This window comes from Mytilus galloprovincialis, chromosome 8 (assembly GCF_965363235.1).
Source record: "Mytilus galloprovincialis chromosome 8, xbMytGall1.hap1.1, whole genome shotgun sequence".
Lineage (NCBI taxonomy): Eukaryota > Metazoa > Mollusca > Bivalvia > Mytilida > Mytilidae > Mytilus > Mytilus galloprovincialis.
The window spans coordinates 15542992-15560245 of record NC_134845.1 but is presented as its reverse complement, the minus strand read 5'-3'; the positions used below and the strand labels follow the sequence as shown (position 1 = coordinate 15560245).

Sequence of the window (17254 nt, the reverse complement as noted above, 5' to 3'; positions counted from 1 at the left end):
TTGCCTGCTTGGCTTTTTATTTATTAGCCATGGCGTTTATTTCATTTTATGAGTTTGACTGTCTATCCGGTAAATTTTTGTTAATTATGGTTCTAATGGTATTGTGAATAGCCAGTAGATGTAATGGTAGTGTTGGCAGCATAATATTTTAAGTTTATTTCTATTTATGAGTTACGAGTTTGACTGTCCATCTGTATTGTGAATAATGGTATTGTGAATGGCCAGTTATAGGCTTACAAAGGAATATACATGTAATATTAATTAGCAGGGTAATTAAGAAAATAATGTATTTTTGTATAAGTTTTCATTAAAATCCAATATAAAATTCCAGTAATTCAACTTTTCATTAAGTTTACAAAGAAAAAACACCATAAAACATTCGTATTTTTGAAAATATTTTTAATGGTACGACTTCCCAGTGGTACGACTTTTCGTTGGTACGAGTTAACTTTTTTGGTACAAGTTAACATGGTACGAGTTTCCGTTGGTACGAGTTAACTTGCTTCCACCAGCAATTGAATACAATATAAAGATATGAAAAAGAGTCTTTTTCCCCCTTCATATTGCTGACCTGCAAGGCATGTTTTTAACTTAAATATATGACAGTCTTTATGTGTGATAAGATCAGGTATTGAATTATGGTTTGAATTAAAACAGGCTTTACCGAGAGTAATCGGGTTAGGAAATAGTAGACCGGTGAAATCTACACATCATTAATTGGGTCGTATAAAAAAGTTGTTGCATTAGAGATGTAAAAATTTGAAATTTTTTACATTGTACAATGTATGTACCTTTTTTCTCCCATTTTATAAATCAAAGTAAATTCTTTAGTCCAAACTACATTTTTAAAATCTAATTTTTCTGAAAAAAACTCAATGATATATGAAATCTTCCTTTTCAATGGTGAGAAATATATAATTTGCATTCCACAGTGCAGGAAAGTAAAGCTGAATAATTGTAGTTGCTACCATAAATATTTTTAACACTTTGACAATCAGTGTAATCCTTTTCATGCAAATCGTTGGAAAAATTCATGCAAATGTAGATTAAAAATTACTAAAAGGTGTTCCGGATATGATACATCAACAACAAAACTTACCCTCTAGTTTTATCTGGAAGGATTTTATATTCTATAAATTCTTATAAAGTTTTTTTTTGTACCATTCACATGTTAATCAAATTTCTTACATTTTTCTTTCTATTGATATTAACAACGTACTGCAATGTTTTTAAAAGTTCACATCATGTTGAAACCCATATTTGCTGAGATGCAATTGAAATAATTTTGTGTAATGATTCTTGAACAATATTGATTTCAAGAGGGTACATTTTTTAATGAGTTCTAGATAAACTGGCTATAGTAGTTTAAAAAAGGTTTAGACATGACCATGATGAATGGTTTTGTTGTAAAAAGTGAAATATTGTTATGTCAAAGTGCTGTTTAAACAGGGAAATATCTGCTAATTCATAAGAAATCCCACAATAAACAAATATCAGTTGACATGCTGAAAATAATGTTTCTAATGTTCTCTACATTCCTAAAAGAGTTAGAAAATTTATTGAGTTATCTCCCTTTTTCAATCAGATCTTACAAAAAGATCTTCAAGATATGAGTAAGATTATTTTAAAAATGTAAATGAATATTAATTATGCGAATTTCACAACGCACAGATAAACAGAGGTATAATTGAACATCAATGCTGACATCTTAGATTTGTTGCTATATACCTTCCGGTGTTTTTAAAAAGCTTGAAACCAGTTACAAAAAACCTTAATTTGATTATCATCTTCTAGCCGTACATTTCTAAAATATTCCCTTAAATATATTTTATTAATGAATTAAGATAAGTAGATAAATTTTGCTTATACATGCCAATTCAAGGGAAGATAATTAAGTTTGATTTTACTAAAAATCCGTCAAATTTTTGAAATATCTGTGAAATAGAAAATTACATATGTGTGCATTTTACACTGAAATTTGTTCACCATTGTAACAGGACCATTTCTATACATTTGCACAATTGTATGCAGTGATTTTTCAAGCATAAAAAAAGACAGAAATGCTGAATACAAACCATTAATTTTTGCATTAACTGAAATGTAATGAAATCAAATTCGGAATTTTAAAATAATCATTATTTTGTATTAAAAAAAACCCTGGACTGTTTCACATTTTTAATGTATAAGCCTACTGTACTGTATGGGTGTTCTCATTGTTAAAGGCTGTATTGTTGCCTCTTATCTATTACATGTACATTATACTTCATCTTAACTTCAGTGAATAGCTCATCTCCTTATTTCTACATATTACTCAATGGCATCACATATTTACTGGTAGATTTTTTATATCAGGGGCAAAGCTAAAATTTTTATGTTCCAGAATGAAGCATAAATTAACCAAAATAATGTTCAAATTATTGATGATGCCTTTAGGATTATAATTATTATCTATACAAATATTGACAGACTGTTAGGTATGGTTCAGACTACAGTCGAATATTATCAAGTAAATTTCAGACCAATACAGACTGGTCGAGTAAAACTCAGTAGTCGAGTAATGATATGAGTAAGATTATTTTAAAAATGTAAATGAATATTAATTATGCGAATTTCACAACGCACAGATAAACAGAGGTATAATTGAACATCAATGCTGACATCTTAGATTTGTTGCTATATACCTTCCGGTGTTTTTAAAAAGCTTGAAACCAGTTACAAAAAACCTTAATTTGATTATCATCTTCTAGCCGTACATTTCTAAAATATTCCCTTAAATATATTTTATTAATGAATTAAGATAAGTAGATAAATTTTGCTTATACATGCCAATTCAAGGGAAGATAATTAAGTTTGATTTTACTAAAAATCCGTCAAATTTTTGAAATATCTGTGAAATAGAAAATTACATATGTGTGCATTTTACACTGAAATTTGTTCACCATTGTAACAGGACCATTTCTATACATTTGCACAATTGTATGCAGTGATTTTTCAAGCATAAAAAAAGACAGAAATGCTGAATACAAACCATTAATTTTTGCATTAACTGAAATGTAATGAAATCAAATTCGGAATTTTAAAATAATCATTATTTTGTATTAAAAAAAACCCTGGACTGTTTCACATTTTTAATGTATAAGCCTACTGTACTGTATGGGTGTTCTCATTGTTAAAGGCTGTATTGTTGCCTCTTATCTATTACATGTACATTATACTTCATCTTAACTTCAGTGAATAGCTCATCTCCTTATTTCTACATATTACTCAATGGCATCACATATTTACTGGTAGATTTTTTATATCAGGGGCAAAGCTAAAATTTTTATGTTCCAGAATGAAGCATAAATTAACCAAAATAATGTTCAAATTATTGATGATGCCTTTAGGATTATAATTATTATCTATACAAATATTGACAGACTGTTAGGTATGGTTCAGACTACAGTCGAATATTATCAAGTAAATTTCAGACCAATACAGACTGGTCGAGTAAAACTCAGTAGTCGAGTAATGATATGAGTAAGATTATTTTAAAAATGTAAATGAATATTAATTATGCGAATTTCACAACGCACAGATAAACAGAGGTATAATTGAACATCAATGCTGACATCTTAGATTTGTTGCTATATACCTTCCGGTGTTTTTAAAAAGCTTGAAACCAGTTACAAAAAACCTTAATTTGATTATCATCTTCTAGCCGTACATTTCTAAAATATTCCCTTAAATATATTTTATTAATGAATTAAGATAAGTAGATAAATTTTGCTTATACATGCCAATTCAAGGGAAGATAATTAAGTTTGATTTTACTAAAAATCCGTCAAATTTTTGAAATATCTGTGAAATAGAAAATTACATATGTGTGCATTTTACACTGAAATTTGTTCACCATTGTAACAGGACCATTTCTATACATTTGCACAATTGTATGCAGTGATTTTTCAAGCATAAAAAAAGACAGAAATGCTGAATACAAACCATTAATTTTTGCATTAACTGAAATGTAATGAAATCAAATTCGGAATTTTAAAATAATCATTATTTTGTATTAAAAAAACCCTGGACTGTTTCACATTTTTAATGTATAAGCCTACTGTACTGTATGGGTGTTCTCATTGTTAAAGGCTGTATTGTTGCCTCTTATCTATTACATGTACATTATACTTCATCTTAACTTCAGTGAATAGCTCATCTCCTTATTTCTACATATTACTCAATGGCATCACATATTTACTGGTAGATTTTTTATATCAGGGGCAAAGCTAAAATTTTTATGTTCCAGAATGAAGCATAAATTAACCAAAATAATGTTCAAATTATTGATGATGCCTTTAGGATTATAATTATTATCTATACAAATATTGACAGACTGTTAGGTATGGTTCAGACTACAGTCGAATATTATCAAGTAAATTTCAGACCAATACAGACTGGTCGAGTAAAACTCAGTAGTCGAGTAATGATCAGAAGTCAAGTACAGATATAGGCAGTTTCAGACTTTTACTGGTTTGTTGTGAATGAGGAATTTAAAAATTTTAATGATACATGTATTCATTTTGAGTAAATGACCTTGGTGTGACCTATTGAACCTCCTATGAACATATAACATACCATTAGTACCAGCAAATTTCATCCATCTATGAAGTGAAGGTTGTGGTATAACTGCTGATGTTACTGCAGGCATTGGTGAAGTCTCTACTCTATCAGTCTGAGTTATAGAAAATTATGACATCTTTACAAGTAAATTTAAATGATGTCTGCATAAAATGTTTTTAGAAACAGCTTGTGCCAAAATCAGAAGGTTTGGTGCCAAGTTGCCTCTTAATAAAAAAATTTTCAAAATATCTAAAATATTCACATCTAAAAGTTTAATGTTGTTGATCAAACAGTGTTATTTGGATTATAAATGTACCCTTCCATGAATTATACAGGATAGAATGACAGTAAATTCTGTAAATTGGTGTAATTACTCAAAATCTTGATATTTGACTTGAACATGCTTCAAAACAATATTGAACACAACTGTTGCTCAAAAAGATATTTGCACAGTTATTTTGTGTTTCTCTATTTACTGGCAAAAAATCGTTTGGGGCAACAGTTGTTCTCCATGTAAATTAAACCAAAGCATTCTCACAATAAGGCTGTTTTTGCTAAAAAAATCTTGCCGAGGACATCACTTCAAACATATTTAAATAAAACAGTACATTCTTAATGCATCATCAAGGCTGGGCTACTGTATACATTTTGGAAATTATTGTGAGATTTTTATGAATTCTGAAAAATGCAACTAATTGAGGATTATACGAATAAAAATTCCCATTCTGTTATCTGATACACACTTTGACTGAGGATTGAAGTCCCTAGACTAGTTTTTCATGGTTTAAATGTTTTTTAAAATTGATATTGTGTCTGAATCACCCTTTCCCAATACATACCCATGTTGGTGGTTCTACTTTGGTTTCTCTTTTAAGGTCTTCCAATGCATTTATGAGTTTGTCTTTTTCTTCTCTGGCTATAAAATAAATAATTCATTTCTATTATCAACATTTAAAGGATAAACTCATTAGAAAATATAATGTAGCATTGACAAATTTTTTATGCAGTTAAGCTGCATTATGCGAGCACCCTAGATTTGTGTTCTACCCAATAAATCCTGAAATACTTGCCATTGTTATTATCTAGCTTGCTACTATGTTATATATAACTAATTGAACACTTTTTTAATACTTTTTATTCTGGATTACAAAAAAAATGACCAGAAAAACCTTAAATGATCGTCGATTTATCCAAAAGTTTTAAAGTTACACATAGGAAGTAGTGCTTATTAAGAATCCTTGTGTAGTTCATTATGACTTGTGCTTTTAGCTAAGATGTCAAAGAACAATTGTATGAAATATTTAATCGCCGAAAATCTCTTAAGACAAGTAGTTTAGATTTCCCAAATGACAAAAGTCGTAGGAATATTGTTTGTCATCAATACGTAGTACAACTACGTCAGTAGTCTATTATATAATAATTTCAACTGTTCATGCTGTTGGCGGCAATTTCAAATTAGAAAAAGAAATGTTCGTAGCTTTTCAATTTGGAGCCAGGTGTGCAAATTAGCGGTGGTCCGAGGTCCGCGACCTTCCACTTTTGCAAGCGGAATTTCGACTAGGATAGTTGGTTTCTAGCTACGCCCGACGTAGTCACCTTACATTTGAAAGAAAATAAGAAATTACTTTGCAAACCTTTTCACCATGTTCACCAAAGTCTCCAATTAAACGAGCTAAAAACTTATTTTTATCATTATTATTCATGACGGTGATGTTCATTTTGTTCAACCGCTAGCTTTATACAGAAAATCGCCGACAAATATTGTATAAATTCGAGTAAAATCGTATCTGATTGACAAAAACAACATTGTAAACACATAACAATGGCGGCCGTGAAGACAAAATTTTACAAAATCGGATCCGATTCCGGAAGCGGAACCTAGAGGATCAGGATCTTATCCAAGAATTAATAACCAATGACGAACATTTGTGTCAGCTAGTTATCGACTGCTCAAAATTTAGATTTTTAAATGAGAATGCACAGAATAGAATAGAAACATTATCGAGAGGTCTGTGTCATAAATTATTCCAGCAACGGGCAATATTAATTGAACAGTGATTAAAAGCGTGTAATACCGAGCTGAAAAGAAGGGTCATACCAAAAGATAGAACATTTTGTTGTATATAGTGTATTTACATTTTACCGTTTTTAATATGAAAGAAGCAACTTTTATATTTGAATGATGGATGACTTTTTATGCATACCAGAATAGTGTAAATATTGGTGATAGGGTCACATCCCCCAGAGGAGATAAATTAATATCTCTTTTATAGTTTTAAAGGTTTTATATATCTTTTAAACATAATCTTGAAGATTTTAACCGCGAGTGATATTACACCGATTCTAGGATTGGTGGTTCTCCTGACATAGGAGGGAGTTGCAGTACAGGTAACAGGATAAGGGTTAAATTCCGGGTTTGGCGATCATTTACAAAATAAATCAAAGCAGGTGAAAAAATACATCTATGCATGGTAAATGAATATAAACACTAGTATTGTAAACCAAAAGATATATGTAAAAGAAAGAAAAAGCAGAAAAATATTTTATTCAGAAACTCAAAATTACTTTTTGACAAATTTTAATTTAAAAGTCCAATACAACGTGACAGCTGGGAACAGTATATCTAACGTATGTACTGGTAAATGCCTCCGATATCCGAAGAACCCCTCGAAAACTGCGAGGGTACAGTGGCATCCATGTACACTCCCTAACGGGATTAATGGAGATGTGTCACTAACATGTTTATACGACAATTATTTTTACAAGGACAATCAATCCCCACCCAACACAAAGGGAGTGCTAGGACACCGGGCAGTCTGTTATTATGGTGGAGGAAGCCGAAGTACTCGGAGAGAACCACCGGGCCACTCGGTGGAAACAGACAAACCAGAGAGATATCAGAAGATTGATCTCCAGGTCAAAGTAAGGGACAACTTTGACCAACCGAGGCCCCCAAAGTACCCATTCTAGTTTAAACTCCGGTCTGGGTACCAGAGATGTGTGTGAGAGGGTGAAAATTACCCTTCTGATGTGCTGATATTTTTAGCACCCCGAGTGAGAATCGAACTCGGGACCTTCAGCACTGTAGCCATCGGTCTTAACCACTAGACCACGAACTCTAACAATATACATGTTCATGGTCACAGTCTAAATTTTCTTTATAAATGATAAATGATGATAATGCATGTGAGATGCTTTTAAAGTGTAAAGTTTACTGCTATTTCGAGGGGTTATTTGTTTTTTCTCAATTTTGAAGGGTTAATTAAAGTAGCTGAAAGTTTCATTCTTTTTTTTCTCACTAATAATGCAACTATATTATATATACCTTAATGTAAGTAAATCATATGATATATAGGTGGCATTCTTTGGGCCACTCTACCCCCTCCTGTTTGATAACTTGGAAACGGTCGAGCTCCCCACCCCTAAACCATATGAGGGGGCAGATCCAGGATTTTAGGTTAGGAGGGGCGCAAACTTAAATTTTCGCTGAGCAGAGCGAGGCTAAAAAAAATTGAGGTAAAATTCTCGGAATATTCTTTATTAGGCTGAGAACAACCCATGCTTTGCAAATTTAAGGGGGGTGCAAGCCCGCAACCCTCCCCCGTCTGAGTCCGCCCCTGCATATATTCAAGTATAGGACAATATAATAAATAAAAAATGAAATATAGGGGGAGTCCCTGGAGTTACCCCACCCCCTCCTGTTTGAGAACTTGGAAACGGTCGAGATCCACACCCCTTAACCATATATATTCATGTTTGTGACAATATGAAAAATCAAATGAAATATAGGAAGAGTTGCTAGGGGTCACCCCACCCCTCCTGTTTTAGAATTTAAAAATGGTCGAGATCCCCATCCCTAAACCATATATATTCATGTATGGTACAATATAACATGGTCCTTACCCCTAAACCATATATACTCATGTATGGGACAATATAACAAATCAAATGAAATATAGGGGAAGTCCCTGTGGTCATCCCAACCCTCCTGTTTGAGAACTTGGAAACGGTCGAGATCCCCACACCAAAACAATATATATTCATGTATGGATCAATATAACTAATTAAATGAAATATAGGGGGAGTCCCTTGGGTCACCCTACCCCTTCTGTTTGAGATGAGACCCCCACCCCTAAACCATATATATTCATGTATGGGACAATATAACAAATAAAATGAAATGTAGGGGAATTCCCTAGGGTCACCCTTCCCCCAGTGGCGGATCCAGAAATTTTTATAAGTGGGGCCCACTAACTGACCTAAGAGGGGCCCGCTCCAGTCACGCTTCAGTGATTCCCTATATAAGCAACCAAATTTTTCCAAAAAAGGGGGGGCCGGGCCCCCTGCCCCCCCCCCTAAATCCTCTGCCTACCCCTTCCTGTTTGAGAACTTGAAAACCGTTGAGATCCCCACCCCTAAATTATATATATTCATATGTATGGGACAAAATAACAAATCATTTACATTTACTATAGGCAGGTCAGTCAGACCTCACCTTTGATCCCTGTTGTAGTGAACATTTGTCTGATTCGTGTCTCATAACTTTTTACTATAGAACACAAACTCAGTTTTCTTTCCAGGGAAACCAGTCCATTCATACTATTACATGTTCATACTAAGTCAAATTGAACTTCTAGCAGTCAAATAAAACCAAGGTTAACTACCAAGTAGAACAACTGCAATCATTGGGAACTTGTACCACTGCAGATTCACCATAAAAAATATACATTGATATCGTATATGCATTGCTTTTGAAACCTTGATAACATATAAATTATTTGCCTTAATAAATAAATCATTAGATAAACATGGATGTACTATATATGAATGTTTAATGTTGAGGCAACATTGCCACAGTTTTCATAATTACGGTTGCCTTGGTTTTTGGTTAACTGCCTTCAGCGCTTACAGCGCTTTGATTTTAGATTTTAAAGACCAACTTAACAAGCAAAATATATCCATTCTAAATAGATTTTTTGTATTGATTTATTCTAGTAAAATTGAACAGATTCATAACATTGAATTAGTGTTTATTATTTAGTTTTTATTCAGAATAAAATCATCATTTGCTTTTACTAAATCACACATAGTTGATGCTTTAAGTTTAATGAGCCCATAGCAGTTGATAAGGTTTATAAAGAACATTTGTGAGATTTTGAATAATGAATTACTTTTATCATCAGCCACTTTCATCCAAGCCTCTGCAGCAGATACATCTTCTGGTTCAAATTCTTCTCTGACACCCTGAAAATATAAAACGTCATGATTATCAAACAAAAAGTATGATAATAAAACAAAAAAATGCTAGAAAGGAGAAAGGGAATAAGCTGGTGGTAATGAATTCCTGAATCATTTCAGTTATTGCAGGTGATATTACAAGTGGAACTGCAAGCTACTGCACACTGATGATACCCCTGCCACAAGTGGATAATTTTAATAGTGTAAAAATATGCAAGTGTTTGGTAAACAGGAAGTTGTTGAGTGATAGATATGAAAACGCATCACACTGTATAGCTGACTTGTATAAATCCTGAAACCAAATTTCAGAAATCCTTGTATTGTAGGTCCTGAGAAAAATGTGACGAAAATTTTCAACTTGGCTATCATGTGTAAAATCATACGAGTGTTCAGTTAACAGGAAGTTGTTGAGTAATAAATCTCAAAATGCATCACACAGTATAGCAGACTTATATAAACACTGAAACCAAAGTTCAGAAATCCTTGCATTGTAGTTCCTGAGAAAAATGTGACGAAAAATATTCATGGGACGGACGGACTGATGGACAGACAGAGATGAAACAGTATACCCCCTTTTTTAAAGTGGGGGTATAGTAAAACAGTATACCCCCCTTTTTCAAAGCGGGGGTATAATTATAAAGTGTGAAAGTATCATTGAAGTATAGTTTAGGAGAAATTGCAGATTCAAGATATCAAAATAAGAAGATGTTGTATGATTGCAATAAGAGATAAATCTCCACAAGAGACTCAGACTAAATGACAATGAAATTAACTACTATAGGTCACTCTGTATGGCCATCAAGAATGAGTAAAACCCTTACTCCATATATAGTCAGCAAAAAAGGAACTGAAATGAAAAATGTAAAATAATTCCAATTTCAAGATGCCTACTACTTATAGCAGTGATGGCATCATCCATGTTTTTAAACAGGAAACTCTAAAAATTATGATTGGGAATAAATGTTTTTTTAGAACAATGGTAATATGTTAGTCTATGTCTTACTATATGGGAATAATAAGAGTTGGGCAAATCCTTTAAGGAAATTTAAGATTCTCTCAAAATTTCATTCAAATCAAATCAACTGTTTGAGATTAGGTTCCGAATCATAAGTTTAGATAGATGGACAAACTCATTTACCAACACAAGGATCAATACATACTTTGTACTGCAGTTTCAGTAAGTTAGAACTATAAATATCAGAAGTAAGATAACTAACCATTGGATCTTTATACTGGTTCATAGCTGGTGAACTTTGTCTGGCTACAAACTTTTGTCTGATCTGTCTTCTGTCCATCTGATCTTCATATGGCATGAGGGCATCAACTTTAATTACAAAAATGTTTCTTTATGCATAATTTATAAATACAATTAACACAGCTGTACAAATACATATACATGTATAGGTATAACAAAAATGTGTCCATTATGAGACAGAGTACATGTACATGGATGCCCAACTCAAAGTACTATAATTTTCGTTGTTCAGCGGATCGTAAAATTGTGGTCAAAAATTAAATTGGCATTAAAATTAGAAAGATCATATGATAGGGAACATGTGTACTTAGTTTCAAGTTGATTGGACTTCAATTTTACCAAAAACTACATTGACCAAAAACTTTAACCTGAAGTGGGACAGACAGACAAACAAACACAGACTGAAAACATAATATACCCCTAATAGGTGGGAGAAAACAATCCTAGATACACAATGTACTCAAGGTATACATGTACAATGTATATATCTACGAGTACATAAGCAGATATGTCTCCCTCTCATAAAAACTGATTTTAACTAATTCCAAATATCATAAAAACATTATAAGCAACCATTATCAAAAATATTTCCATTTTACCTCTGTAAACATCTTTATTCATTGAAGCATCTGGATTGTGATACCCTGGTATATAGTGAAGTCTATTGGTCAGGAACACTCTGAAACACAATTATATGTGTATAATATATTATGAATAACATAAAATGCTACATGAAGATTATAAAATGTGAAATCAAGACCTATATAATATTACAGTCCAGCAACTGATGACATTTGTAACAAAAAAGCATGAATGCAAAAGGTAAGAGATTCTCCCCAGACATATCATATACTATAGCATGCTGCTATAGAGGGAAATTTGAAATACCATCTTGTATCTAAAAATTATAGCATCACATCCACAACATAATCTATAAGAAAACCTGAGTGAATTCAGATAGCATCACATTCAAGAGATATAGGATCACATTACCATGATGATAAAAGGCCCTGGGGAGAACACTGCAATATAATGGAATTTGATGATACTGTCATACAAATGAGAGGTATAGCTAGCTTCATTGCCAGGTTTAATCCACCTTTTTCTTCATAAGAAAAAGCCTGTATCAAGTCTGACAAGTCAAGTATGACAGTTGTTGTCCATTCGTTTGATGTGTTTGAGCTTTTGATTTTGACATTTGATTAGGGACTTTTCCATTTTGAATTTTCCTCCCAGTTCAGTATTTTTGTGAATGCTATTGCAGATACCTTGTCATATAAACCTAACTAGAAATTCTTGCATTTAAACATTAAATGCAGTATTAAATAGGCTATTTATTGTCGTTTCATCATTTTTCTTTTATTGTCTGTTTCTCTTAGACCTATAAAGTTTGATTGTCCCAATGATATATTCTGACTCTTCTTTTTTTATAAACTGTAAGACTTAAAAACCTAACAAACACAATTAATGTACTAAATATAAACAAAAAGGTGCTGTATGATTGCCAGAGACAACTTTCCACCAACTCTCCACAAGAGACCACTGTATGATTGCCAATGTCAGAGACAACTTTCCACAAACTCTCCACAAGAGACCACTGTATGATTGCCAATGTCAGAGACAACTTTCCACAAACTCTCCACAAGAGACCACTGTATGATTGCCAATGCCAGAGACAACTTTCCACAAACTCTCCACAAGAGACCACTGTATGATTGCCAATGTCAGAGACAACTTTCCACAAACTCTCCACAAGAGACCACTATATGATTGCCAATGCCAGAGACAACTTTCCACAAACTCTCCACAAGAGACCACTGTATGATTGCCAATGTCAGAGACAACTTTCCACAAACTCTTCACAAGAGACCACTGTATGATTGCCAATGCCAGAGACAACTTTCCACAAACTCTCCACAAGAGACCACTATATGATTGCCAATGCCAGAGACAACTTTCCACCAACTCTCTACAAGAGACCACCAAAATGACACAGAAATTAAACTATAGGTCATTGTATGGTCTTCAACAATGAGCAAAGCCTATACCTCATACCAGTAGTCACTGAGTCAGCTATAAAAGCCCATGAAAAAGTAAAATCACAAAAATACTGAACTCAGAGGAAAATCAATTCGGAAAGTCCATAATCACATGGCAAAATCAAATAACAAAACGCATCAAAAACGAATGAAAAAGAACTGTCATATTCCTGACTTGGTACAGGCATTTTCAAATGTAGAAAATGGTGGATTGAACCTGGTTTTATAGCTAGCTAAACCTCTCACTTGTATGACAGTACCATCAAATTACATTATATTGTCACCGATGTGTGAACAAAACAAACAGATACAATAGTTAAAAATGTCAAAAATAGGGGTACAGCAGTCAACATTGTGTTATCATCTTAATAACTATAAAAACAACAAATGTAACGAAGAAGCACAAAAAGGCATACATCAAATTAACATCCTAATTTTGATTGTATTATACGATTTTATTTGTCTATGTAAAATGCCGATATCAAGGAAGGAGGGTTTTGAGTACTAGTGTAAAATTGCGCGTTTAAAATTCGCACAGGTAGACATGAAATAATTTTGTCGTTCAAAGTATGACAGGATGCATAAATACAGTCACGCAAAATGACAATGTAAAACAATTCAAACTAGAAAACTAACAGATTAATTTATGTATGTACAAAAAATTTTATATTCTACTCTGAAGTTTTAATAAAGGGATAGTTAATATGATGTCATATCAAATAATAACATAAATGCTATATAAAAAAGTATTTTCCTTTGATTTGCATATTAGTAGAATATTGGAATACAAATAAATACATATATTTTTATGATTTTTATGCCCCACCTACGATAGTAGAGGGGCATTATGTTATCTGGTCTGTGCATCCGTTCCTCCGTCCGTTCGTTCGTTCGTCCGTTTGTTCGTTCGTTCGTTCGTTCGTCCGTCCCGCTTCAGGTTAAAGTTTTTGGTCAAGGTAGTTTTTGATGAAGTTGAAGTCCAATCGACTTCAAACTTGGTACACATGTTTCCTATGATATAATCTTTCTAATTTTAATGCCAAACATATAAACAAATGAACCTTTGAATCCTTAGCATGCTTTAAAATTTGTACACCATTGTTTTTACTCATTCCAAGCTAACTAGCAAAAACTTAATAAAACAAGAATGTGTCCTCAGTACACGAATGCCCCACTCGCACTATCATTTACTATGTTCAGTGGACCGTGAAATTGGGGTAAAATCTCTAATTTGGCATTAAAATTAGAAAGATTATATCATAGGAAACATGTGTACCAAGTTTGAAGTCGATTGGACTTCAACTTCATCAAAAACTACCTTGACCAAAAACTTTAACCTGAAGCGGGACAGACGGACGAACGAACGAACGGACGGACGCACAGACCAGAAAACATAATGCCCCTCTACTATCGTAGGTGGGGCATAAAAATGACCTAAGTGAAATTCAGAATTTTACTAATTGCCTAAGGGACTATTTTCCTATTTTTTGCTTCAAACTGAAATGCATGACTTAAATGTATATGCAATAAAAAACTGAAAGTGGAAAATGATTTTTTTCTCTCAAGAAATCAATTAAATGCTAAAACATACTTCTAATTAAGAAACACCAATAATGCATTTAACATGTTTAATATAAATCAGTGTTATAAGTGCATATGTCTTTAATCATACAGCATAAAGCTGTTTTAAATTAGTTTCATATCCTTATTGATTCTAGGTATGTTTATAAAGCATAATACTCAGTACACTGTGTTATATGGATGATTTAAATCCATTCAAATCTTACTTATCAGTTATTAAAAACCTAGATGATCAATTATTTTAAGGGTGATTGGATTTTTATAAACATATCATTTGATCTCCTTGTTTATAGGTTTTAAAATATTACATGGTGTTTTTGTTTTATTGTCAGAAATTTAAACTCAACAAAGATGGTCATAAATGATAAATAGTTTATTGTGGATATTAAAGTAGGGTTAGCACATGGTTAAATCAGGTATTGTTTTACTGCAGGTAATAAACATGTAGGGTTGAATATTGTGTTGGATTTTAGAGATCACTTCAATAACATAATTGATAAATAATATTTGTTTTCTTCAATTAATAAACATTATATAAAGGAACATATCAAAATATTTTATACTGCAGAATTGTTTGTGATCTAAAGAAATTGTTGTAAATGCTAAAGACTTTTACTATTTTTCATATATACAAAAATTGGATCAAATAAATACTACTACAGTACTATAAAATTAGCATTTCAGGCCTTTACTGGCTTTTTTCTCTCTCATTCACTGTATATAGCTGATGATGTATTTTAAATCTTACATATACATGATATATATAGTTTTAAAATTATGTAAAATATATATACAAGTGCCATATATTCTATTAAGAATGATGAGAGACTTTTAACATGATAAAAGTAAATGATTAATTATATACAATATTTTACATAATTTTAAAACTAACATATATAACTGATTCAGCTTATACATCATTTCTATAGATTTGTCAATGTAGAACTAGATCAGAAAAACACAATTTTCTTCATTAACAGACATTAAGGCTATAAAAGTTTTATGTGAACTATAAAACCTGAGTTTTCCATTTACTATAACAGTTCAGTGACAGTCTATACTTAGTCCCTGAATAGTCTATTATGTAAGTCCTTAAAAAAACTGTTGACCCGAAACAGTCCTTCCTATTACTGATTTATAAATAAGCAGTCTCATACAGACCCAATTAAGCCACTAGATTTCATAATTTTCTTGGCATTTGCTGGCGTATCAGCCAACTGATTAGACCAGCAGATCAGGGACATGTACTGATTACATGTTCGCCTTGGGTCCGTTTGCCCTGAGTTTGTTGGCCTATAGACATGATAGAGTCTGTCCGCCCAGGATTAATTCTGCTTACTTTTATTAAAACATATTTATGTTACTGTTATTAAAGTTTAATAAATTTACGAAGATATTATAATTCTCAAAAATCCTCAAAATGCATGGAAAGATGTTTATGGCTTGTTTTGGAGCAATTAATTGTTTATTATAATAATTCTCACTGATTGGTTGTAACAATAATTATTAATAATATAAACTAGACAGCTTGGAATGAGTATAAAGACAATCATGTACCAATTGTAAAGCATGAAAAGGATTGATACACTGTACATGTACGTTCATTTATTAATATACTGCATAAATTGACTGACTATAGACTAATTAAAATTATTTATAAAGATAAATGAAAAGTCATACATACATTGTCGTTCATGTTTTCTGTTATGCAGATCATGGGAAATTATTTACTTGGTTGCAGCAATACAAATATTCAGCAATTTTTATTTTTAACAACTTTAACATATACATTTGACTTACTTTATTCAAATTATAAATATTTCTGCGATTAAACATGAACAATGGATAAAAATTAAAAAAAATTAGGGCAAATGGACCCTAGCTATATATATAGGTGAACAGGTTTTCAGGCAAACAGGCACCAGGGCAAACATGAATCAGGGCGAAGGGACCCATTATCTACTTAATAGTTTAGAAATAGGGCTCTTCACGGTTAGTTCAGTCATATTGGATAGGGGGCAGATTTTCATAATGGAGGTAAAAATGGTGTGAAAAATACGGGAAAACATCATTAAAACAGACCAGTTGCTTGGAAACACACATAGGATTTCCCATACTTCCATACTACATGTATTTTCACCTCTTTCTAAAAAATCTGCCCCTATCCAATATGGTCGAACTCGCCGTGAAGAGCCCTATAAAGGTCCTACATGTGTATACTGTGTATCATCGTACAGCGGATATAGGTACTATATGGGCGTGAGCAATTTTGATCTTACACGGTAATGAAAAATCTTTGTTTTGTTCACATACATGACATAATAACAATTTGTAAAAATTCAATATGGCTGCCGAGCAGTTAACACCTTAGAAAGTTAGCTCCCAGTTTTTGCAGCTTTATGACAAATTTAGGAAGACACTGTCTGTGAATTTAGTACTATGTGATAGCTAATTCAATGGAGATTAGAATGATATAATTTTTGTGGAATGTTTTTCAACAGGAATAATTTTGTGACTTGTGAAAGATTTTTTCCAGAAGGAT

At 32.3% G+C, this 17254-nt stretch overlaps 1 protein-coding gene across 1 annotated transcript in view; it reads right to left on the bottom strand.

Annotated features, from left to right (window-relative positions):
* Window positions 1-17254, bottom strand: part of LOC143085161 (uncharacterized) — a 33739-nt gene that overhangs the window by 1912 nt on the left and 14573 nt on the right. Inside the window, exons 2-6 of the mRNA XM_076261364.1 lie at window positions 11692-11771; window positions 11055-11161; window positions 9771-9843; window positions 5439-5515; window positions 4615-4711 (exon numbers count right to left, since the gene is read on the bottom strand). Coding sequence (XP_076117479.1) covers window positions 4615-4711; window positions 5439-5515; window positions 9771-9843; window positions 11055-11161; window positions 11692-11771 — 434 coding nt within the window. The remainder of the gene's footprint in view (window positions 1-4614; window positions 4712-5438; window positions 5516-9770; window positions 9844-11054; window positions 11162-11691; window positions 11772-17254) is intronic.